The 9,667-nt window shown below is 52.2% G+C and overlaps 2 protein-coding genes across 3 annotated transcripts in view; both read left to right on the plus strand.

Annotated features, from left to right (window-relative positions):
• SLC25A23 (solute carrier family 25 member 23) overlaps positions 1-3,304 on the plus strand; it is a 13,740-nt gene extending 10,436 nt beyond the window's left edge. For both annotated transcript variants that reach the window (XM_008051002.2, XM_008051003.2), the window contains 2 exons: positions 1,362-1,512; positions 2,465-3,304. In XM_008051002.2, coding sequence (XP_008049193.1) covers positions 1,362-1,512; positions 2,465-2,649 — 336 coding nt within the window. In that variant the 3' untranslated portion in view covers positions 2,650-3,304. The remainder of the gene's footprint in view (positions 1-1,361; positions 1,513-2,464) is intronic.
• Positions 2,691-9,667, plus strand: part of SLC25A41 (solute carrier family 25 member 41) — an 18,498-nt gene continuing 11,521 nt past the window's right edge. The window contains exons 1-2 of the mRNA XM_008051004.2: positions 2,691-2,771; positions 2,955-3,035. Coding sequence (XP_008049195.2) covers positions 2,691-2,771; positions 2,955-3,035 — 162 coding nt within the window. The remainder of the gene's footprint in view (positions 2,772-2,954; positions 3,036-9,667) is intronic.

Genomic DNA, 9,667 nt, shown 5'->3' on the forward strand with positions numbered 1-9,667 from the left:
TGCCACTGCACTCCAGCCTGGGCAACAGAGTGAGACTCTGACTCAAAAAAAAAAAAGTATGATTTTACAGATCTGGAGGTCAGAAGTCTGAAATGGGGGGGGTCTTAAAAAAAAAAAAAGCAAATAAAATAGAACCCGGAATCTGGGCACGGTGGCTCATGGCTGTATTCCCAGTACTTTGAGAGACTGAGGTGGGAGGATTGAGTCCAGGAGTTCTAGACCAGCCTGGGCAACACAGCGAGACGTCCTCGCTACCACAAATAAAAAATTAGTCGGGTGTGGTGGCACACACCTGTAGTCCCAGCTACTTGGGAGATTGAGGCAGGAGGATCCCTTGAGCCCAGGAGGTAGAGGTTGCAGTGAGCCATGATCGTGCCACTGCACTGCAACCTAGATGACAGAGTGAGGCCCCAACTCAAAAAAATAAATAAAATAGGATGGGAGGTCTCACAAGGTTGCCCAGGTTGGCCTTGAATTCCTGCCGTCAAGCAATCCTTCTGCCTTGGCTTCCCAAAATGCTAGGATTACAGGTTATCAGCTGCTGCGCCTAGCCCAAAACTGGGGATCTTGACTGGGCTTTATAGAATCAAGATGTCATCAGGGCTGTGTTCCTTCTGGAGGCTCTAGAAGAGAATCTGCTTCCTTGCCTTGAAAAAGCTGCTCGCGGCTGGGCGCTGCGGCTTACACCTGCAATCCCAGCATTTTGGGAGGTCAAGGCAGGAGGATGGCTTGAGAAAAGTTCAAAACCAGCCTGGGCAATGAGACCCCAACTCTATTATTATAAAGAAAGGAAGAAAAGAAAAAGGTTTTAGAGGCTGCCTGTGTCCTTGGCTCTTGTTCTCACCTCCATCTTCAATGCCAGCAGTGTGACACCTCCTCCCTCCATATCTCTCTCTCTCTCTCTCTCTCTCTCTCTCTCTCTCTCTCTCTCTCTCTCTCTCTCTCTCTCTCTCTTCCCAATGTCTGCTTCTATCTTCACATCTACTTTTCTGAGTCTTCTAAGGGCCCTTGTGATGACATTGGGCCACCCAGATAATCCTGGATAATCTCCCCATCCCAAAATCCTTAACGGAATCCTATCTGCGAAGCCCTTTGTGTCACGCTGCGTAACACAGACACCAGTTCCGGGGACCCAGGCATAGACAGGACTGGGGACCCTCACCCCACCTGCCACAGAGGGTCAAGGGAAGGACTGAGTGACAGGCTGCAGGTAAGGATGGCTGTGTAGCTGCTAGGAGGCACTGAGTCCTCAGGTAGGACCAGCTGTCCCGGGACAGAGAGCAGGCTGGCCAGGGAGGCGTCGGGAGCGAGGGTCCTGGTGTCACCCGCCACAACCCTCCCTACTCCCTTCTCCACTCTAGACCCTGAAAAACTGGTGGCTCCAGGAGTACAGCCACAATTCGGCCGACCCAGGCATCCTCGTGCTCCTGGCCTGCGGGACCATCTCCAGCACCTGCGGCCAGATAGCCAGTTACCCCCTGGCCCTGGTCCGGACCCGCATGCAGGCCCAAGGTGAGGCCTGGGCGGGGGGATGGGGCCCCAGCTCCTCCTGGGTGGAGCCCTGGGCTGGGATCCTCCTGGATGTGGATGACCTTGGCCAAGTCTTTGTCCTCCTCTGGGCCTGTTTACCCATGCGTGATCATGGGAGCCCCTGAGGATTATATAGGTAGATGCAAGTTCCAGAAGAGAACCCCAGCTGTCTTAGCTGGGAGGCCACTCCTGGGTAGATGTCTAGCATTTCCAAGGCTGGTAACTTGAGCCGTAATTTGCAAGGCTGGGTTATGGTGAGTGGGAGGCCAGGAGCGAGGTAAAGGAAGGTCAGGACCCGACGGCTTGTTGTTTGCCTCCGTGTTTTTTCTTTGATGGATTCTCTCCCCCTCCCAGGCACACCCCCGACCCTCCCACTATCCCTGAATCTGTTTAGAGGATTTCCTTGGGGATTTTGACGTTTGCATTTCATGATTTGCACTGGGGATGTGTCGGTGCCCCGGACAGACATGGTCCTCACCTTCACAGAGCTCACAGGCTGGAGAGGAAGAAAGATGCTAAATAAATCATTCCACAATTAAGTATTGATTTAGGGTTGAATGAAGGGAAGGAGGAGGAGACTGACTTAGACCGGGGCACCGAGGAGGGCTCCCCTGAAAAGCTGGCTTTGGGAGGACGAGTAGGAGTTAGCTGGGAAAAGAAGGAGAGAATTAGGTTTCAAGAAGACGTTTCTGTCCTCTCCCGTTACACACACCCATACCACCTCTGTTCCTAATCGCCCCTAAACTTTGAGTGGAAAGGTGAGCATTCAGTTCCAAGACCAGTAGAAGTCCTGACTCTGAGTGGGAGGTCTCACTGTTAGTCTAACCTCCTTCCCTCCTGCTGCAGCAGCAGCCATCTGGCCAGGCCCCAGGGAGGTAGGAGGGGGAAGTGAGAGGGGAACTTTGGCCTTACCTGGCCTCCCCCGCCCCCCCAGCCTCCATCGAGGGTGCCCCCCAGCTGTCCATGCTGGGTCTGCTACGTCACATCCTGTCCCAGGAGGGCGTGCGGGGCCTCTACCGGGGCATCGCCCCCAACTTCATGAAGGTTATTCCGGCCGTGAGCATCTCCTATGTGGTCTACGAGAACATGAAGCAGGCCTTGGGGGTCACGTCCAGGTGAGGGACCCGGAGCCCATCTCCCCATGCTCCCTCACCCCAATCATGACGGCCTCCACAGCTCAGCCGCTGGAGACTGATGGTCCAACCACGGGATCCCCACCTTTCATTCAGCCACCGATCCCGGTACCCAGATCCTGGGTCCTAGACCTACATGCCCCAACCTTTGGGGTCACTGGATCCCAGGACCCAGATCCTAGATCCTAGATGCCTATGCCCCTACCATTGAGTCACTGGATCCCAGAACCCAGAACCCAGATCCTAGACTCGTATGCCCTGACCATCAGGTCACTGGATCCCAATGCCCAGATCCTAGACCCTTATGTCCCAGCCATCGGGTCACTGGATCGCAGTACCCAGACCCTGGATCCTAGGCCCATATGCCCACCCGTGGGATCGCAAGATCCCAGTACCCCAATTCTAGATCCCAGATCTCCATAACCCCAACTGTGGATCCCAGCAACTCAAGGCTGATACCCTAGCCACAAGATCCAAGACTATCCACACCCCAGCCCTTAATCTCTATCTCCCAAATCACCGGATGCTGCAACCTCCCCATCCCAAAGTCGATCCCACATTTTCCTGCCCCCCCCCACCCCGCTGGCTCCTGGACCTCTCTATGTCTTAAGCACTGGATCCCGCAAACTCAGTGAATGGATCCCGAGACCCCAACTTCAGGAGCACATGTCGCTTGTACCTCAACGCCCACCCAGATCCTGGCTCCCTCAAGCACCAGATTCAGGGTCCCCAGGCAGCACTGGAAACCAGATCCCCAACCCCAAATCCCCACGCCTCGAACCCTGGATCTCCGAGCTCAGCCACTGGATTCTGGATGTCAAGAAACCCCAGCCGCTGGATCCTGACAATGCAAGGCCTAGATCCTGGGGCCCCCGCCACTGGATCCTAGATCCTCTCACCCCATCCACTGGATTTCCTGATTTTTTTTTTATTTACCTCTACACTGGGCCCCAGATCCTTTGCTCTGACTGTCGGATCCCTTCATTTCAAGCACTACACCCTTCACCCCCAACCGCTGGATCCCAGATTTCCACGCCCTGCCCCACCGGATTCTGGCTCCACAAACAAAGGCGGGAGCCCACCAGCACAGCAAGTGGACCCTGGCAACCGCAGCCACTGGATTCTAGATTCTAGATTCCATGTCCCTTGGTCCAGTCCCTCGTCGATGCAAGGCAGCCCCTGCCCCTCCCAGGCACTGGACCTCCAAGCCCCTAGCCCCTGGTTTCTGATCTGAATGCCCCAGCCACCGGGTCCCTGCTACTTGGACCCCAAGTCTAGTTCCTGGGGGTGCAAGTCCTGGATCCCACGCACCCCATCCAGGACACACACCAGAGCCCGCTCTCCACGGCATGAGATCACGTGGTCTAGGGAACCTGCGGGGAAGCCCAGGTCCCGCCCCCCAGTTCCAGGACACCCAGGGGATCTGTCCCAAGCCCCGATGTGGGTCATCTCCAGGCAGCGAGAGAAGAGATGCATCTCCCACGACCTGCATGGACGCTGGTTTCCCTCCCTAACCTCTGCATGGCCACCCCTCCTGGCCCTGTGAGGACACCATTCCAACAAACCACCTCACTCCCCCTGCCTGCCCCCCCGACCCTGCACCGTCTTCATCCTCTTCCAACCTTATAGGCTAAGAGCCCCAGAGTCCCTCTGGAGTTTCCAGTCACTCATTCCTGGCAAGAAGGTAAACTGAGGCTGGAGACACATTAAGGAACAGCCCCACTCCAGCACTGCCACCCCCTGACCAGGCTTTAAGAGTTGGAAGCCAGGAACAAAACCATACAGACCACCCTTCCCGAAATCCGAGCATCCGATGATGCAAAAACAAGCATAAATGTCAAATCCCAAAACTCATTCCGGGTCTATTTTTCTACCAGAGAAAGAAGGAAAGCCTCCCTCCCCCACCTCCATACGAACGACACTTCATAGTTGGAATCTGGGCTTAGAATAATTAGGGGATGCCGTTAAGGGACTTGGAAAGAGGAACTGGGGTTTGGGGGTGCTGGAGGACTCCCAGAAACTTACAACTCCCTCCATCACGTCCCACCTCCCTGCCTGTGTGTGTTATTTCAAGGGAAAAGAACAAAGGAATAAATTTTATAAGCTCTTTTATTGTGGTTTTTACTGAAAAGGGGTGGGCATGCGGGGGTCACCTTAATTAACCCCCAGGGAGGGGATGGAATCTGTTCCCGTCACAAAGTTCCAAGAGCCAGGAGACTACACTGTTGTGAGTCTCAATTGGCACTTTTTTTTTTTTTTGAGTAGGCGTCTCACTCTGTCACCCAGGCTGGAGAGCAGTGGCACGCTCCCGGCCACTGCAGCTTCGACTTGCTGGGCTCAGGCGATCCTTCCACCTCAGCCTTCCAAGTAGCTGGAACTACAGGCACGCGCCACCACACCTGGCTAATTGTTTGATTTATTGTAGAGATGGGGTCTTGCCAAGTTGCCCAGGCGGGTCTCGAACCCATGGGCTCAGGCAATCCTCTCACCTCGGCCTCCCAAAATGTTGGGATTATAGGTGTGAGTCACCACGCCCGTAAACCAGGGGTGGAAGGGTTCCATATTTAAGGGCCCCTTCTAATTGTTTACTGTATTTTTTTCTAATCACATGAGTGTGTTAGTTTCCTAGGGCTGCCACAGTAAATTGCCACAAACTGGGTGGCTTAAGACAACAGAATTTTTAAAGATGTTTTAAAAAAATCTTATACATGACATGAAAATTACTTTTTGTTTGTTTTTTGAGTTGGAGTCTCACTCTGTCAATCAGGTTGGAGTGCAGTGGCACACTCATGGCCACTGCAGCCTCGACCTCCTGGGCTCAGGCGATCCTTCAGCCTTCCAAGTAGCTGGAACTATGGGCATGCACCACCATGCCTGGCTAATTTTTTGATTTATTGTAGCAACAAGGTCTCGCCAAATTGCCCAGGCTGGTCTCAAACCCATGGACTCAGGCAATCCTCTCACCTGTGCCTCCCAAATGCTGGGATTACAGTCGTGAGCCACCGTGCCCGGCAGAAAATTACCATTTTTAAATGCACAGTTCTCTGGCATTGAGCACATTTACACTGTTGTGCAACCAGCACCACCGCCATCTCCAGAATGTTCTCCTTTTTCCAAACGGAAAATCTGTCCCCATGAAACACTCACTCCCTGTCCCCTCCCCAACCCCGGCACCCACCATGCTACCTTCTGTCTCTGTGAATCTGAGGATGCTAGGGACCCCCTAGAAGTGGAATCACACAGAATGTGTCCTTTTGTGACTGGCTTATCTCATTGGACATGAAGTCCTCTACGTTCACCTATGTCGTCTATGTCAGAACGTCCTTCCTTTTTTATTTTTTATTTATTTTAAAAATCTGTCTTAGAGACGAGGGCTTGCTGCTATGTTGCCCAGGCTGATCTCAAACTCTCGGCCACTGCACCCTACCTCCTTCCTTTTTAAGGCTAAATAATATCCCATTGTGTGGATGGACCACACTGTGTTTATTTATTCCTCCATTTGGCTATTGAGAATACAAATGACAAAAATGTATTCTTTCACAGTTCTGGAAGCTAGAAGTCTGATATCAAGTTGTCAGCAGGCCAGGTGTGATGGCTAACACTTGTAACCCCAACACTTTGGGAGGCCGAGGTGGGAGGACTGCTGGAGACCAACCTGGGTGATATAGTGAGATTTCATCTCTACAAACAAAATTAAAAATTAGCCAGGCGTGGTGGCACGCACCTGTATAACCCTACCTACTCGGGAGGCTGAGGTGGAGGGATCACCTGAGCCCAGGAGGTCGAGGCTGTGGTGGCCGTGAGCGTGCCACTGCACTCCAGGCTGGGTGACAGAGTGAGATCCTGACTCAAAAAACAAAAAACATTGTCAGCAGGTTGAGGCTCCCGGGGCAGATCCGTCCTGCTTTTTCCTGGTGAAGGCCATACTCGGTGTTCCTCAGCTTGAAGAAACATCACCCCGTTTTCTGCTTCTCTTCACTTGGCATTCGCCCTCATGTGTGTCTGTGTCTCTGTCTAAATTTCCCTCCTATGTAAGGACACTAGTCACGGGATGAGGGCTTACCCTACTCCATACGACCTCGTTTTGTTTGTTTGTTTGTTTGTTTGTTTATTCAGAGTCTCACTCTGTTGCCCAGGCTGGAGTGCAGTGGCACACTCACGGCCACCACAGCCTCGACCTGCCGGGCTCCAGCAATCCTTCCGCCTCAGCCTTCCAAGTAGCTGGAACTACAGGCGCATGCCACCATGCCCAGCTAATCTTTTGATTTTTTGTAAAGACAGAGGTCTCACCATCTTGCCCAGACTGGTCCCAAACCCTCAGGCTCAGGCAATCCTCTGCCCTCTGCCTCCCAAAGTGCTGGGGTTACAGAAGTGAGCCACCACGCTCGGCATGAACTCATTTTTAACGTGAATGTATCTGGAAAGACCTTATTTCCAAATAAGGTCACATTCATGGATACTAGGGGTTAAGACTTGAACATATTTTGTGGAGGGAAACAACTCAACCCACAACAAGTAACTCAAATTCATGATTTAAAAAAATAGAAGCTGGGCTCGGTGGCTCAGCCTGTAATCCCGTGCCTTTGGGAGGCTGAGGTGGATTGCCTGAGCTCGCGGGTTCGAGACCCGCCTGGGCAGCAAGACCTCATCTCTACAATAAATCAAAAATCAGCCGGGCGTGGTAGCGCGCACCTGTAATTCCGGTTACTTGGAAGGCTGAGGTGGAAGGATCGCCAGAGCCCAGTGGGTTGAGGCTGCGGTGGCCAGGAGCGGCCACTGCACACCAGTCTGGGCGACAGAGTGAAACTCCAACTCAAAAAAAAATAGAAAATTGGCTGGGAGTAGTGGCTCATGCCTGTAATCCCAGCACTTTGGGAGGCTGAGGTGAGAGGATTACCTGAGTCTGGGGGTTCGAGACCAGCCTGGGCAACTTGGCAAGACCTCGTCTCTACAACAAATTTTAAAAATGAGCCGGGTGTGGTGGTGCACCTGTAGTTCCAGCTACTTGGGAGGCTGAGGCAGAAGGATCGCCAGAGTCCAGCAGGTCGAGGCTGTGGTGGCTGGAAGCATGCCACTGCACTCCAGCCTGGGTGACAGAGTAAGATTCTGACGAAAGAAAGAAAGAAAGAAGGAAGGAAGGAAGGAAGGAAAGAAGAAAGAAAGAAAGAAAATACTCCCAGGTGCAGTGGCTCACACCAATAATCCCAGCACCTGGGAGCCTGGGTGGGAGGATTGCTTGAGACCAGGAGTTCCGAGACCACCCTGGGCAACATAGTGAGACCTCGTCTCTACAAAAAATCAAAAAATTAGCAAAGTGTAGTGGTGCGTGCCTGTAGCCTCAGCTACTCGAGAGGCTGAGGTGGAAGTACTGCCAGAGTCCGGGAGGTCAAGGCTGCAGTGAGCCATGATTGTGACACTGCACTCCAGCCTGGGTGACAAAGTGAGACCCCCAACTCAAAAAAAAAATACAAATGAGAAAGATCAACAGAGAGAATGAAATGCATACACTTGACTCAAAGCCCCTAGATAACTGTGAGGCCGTTAACTTTATATTCTTCCAAACTTTTTCCTGTGTAGACTGTGACAGCTGCCCTCCAAGGTGTTCCCCAGTGATCCCCGCTGGTTAGTAATCACACTCTCGCTAGCCCCTCTCTTTAGCACAATCACAACTCACTGGATCCTCAAGCTCCTGGGCTGAAGTGACCCTCTCACCGCAGCCTCCCAAGTATCTAGGACTATGGCCATGTGCCACCAAGCCCAACTAGTTTGTTGTTTCAAGCTGCTAAATTTTACAGGGGTAACTTGTTGGCCAGGCTTGGTGGCTCAGCCTGTAATCCCAGCACTTTGGGAGGCCGAGGCAAGAGGACTGCCTGAGCCTGCGGGTTCAAGACCCACCCGGGCAAGTTGGCGAGGCCTTGTCTCTATAATAAATCAAAAATTAGACAGGCGTGGTAGCACAAACCTGTAGTTCCAGCTACTTGGAAGGCTGAGGTGGAAGGATCGCAGGAGCCCAGCAGGTTGAGGCTGTGGTGGCCAGGAGTGTGTCACTGCCCTCCAGCCTGGGTGACAGAGTGAGACTCCAATTAAAAAAAAAAAAAAATACAGGGGTAACTTGTTATGCAGCAATAACTAGCTAATACACACACACACACACACACACACACACACACACACACACACACACACCCCAGGGGTGCCAAAAATATATACGCATTTTATGAGTTGTTATCTATGTATTACTTTTCTTTTTTTTTTCCTTTGAGTCGGAGTCTCACTCTGTCACCCAAGCTGGAGTACTCACAACCACTGCAGCCTCAACCTGCTGGGTTCCAGCGATCCTTCCGTCTCAGCCTTCCAAGTAGCTGGAACTACAGGCACGTGCCACCACGCCCAGCTAATTTTTTGATTTATTGTAGAGATGAGGTCTCGCCAAGTTGCCCAGGCTGGTCTCGAACCCCTGGGCTCAGGCAATGCCCTCACCTCTGCTTCCAAAGTGCTGGGATTACAGGTGTGCGCCACTGCACCCGGCTAGCTTTTTTCCTTTCTTAAAATGGGTATACATTGTGGCACCCTCTGAATTTGTGTGTGTGTCCTACCTCTCTCTGTCTCCTCCCCCTCCCTCTTCGTCTCATTTGTATCATTTTCTCTAAAGGAAACCATGGTCATGATCAGCCTTATGCAGAAGATAATGCTGCGAGGAACTCCAGCTAACAGCCATGCAAGTGAACTTGGAAGAGGATCTAACTGTCCTGGCCAACATCCAGACTATGACTCCAGAAGAGACACCCTGGATAGAACCCACCACCTAAACCACTGGATCCCAGCTGAATCCTGAACCTTAGACCATTAGACCTCAAACACTGAATCACAAGAACACCCAGTTAAGCTGAATTCTTGACCCTCAGAACCTGGGTGAGATGATAAATATTTGTTGTTGTTGTTGCCTTTTTTTTTTTTTGAGTTGGAGTCTCACTCTGTTGCCCAGACTGGAGTGCGGTGGCCGC

This window comes from Carlito syrichta, unplaced genomic scaffold, assembly GCF_000164805.1.
Source record: "Carlito syrichta isolate Samal-C Ts95f unplaced genomic scaffold, Tarsius_syrichta-2.0.1 Scaffold156020, whole genome shotgun sequence".
NCBI classification, from domain to species: domain Eukaryota; kingdom Metazoa; phylum Chordata; class Mammalia; order Primates; family Tarsiidae; genus Carlito; species Carlito syrichta.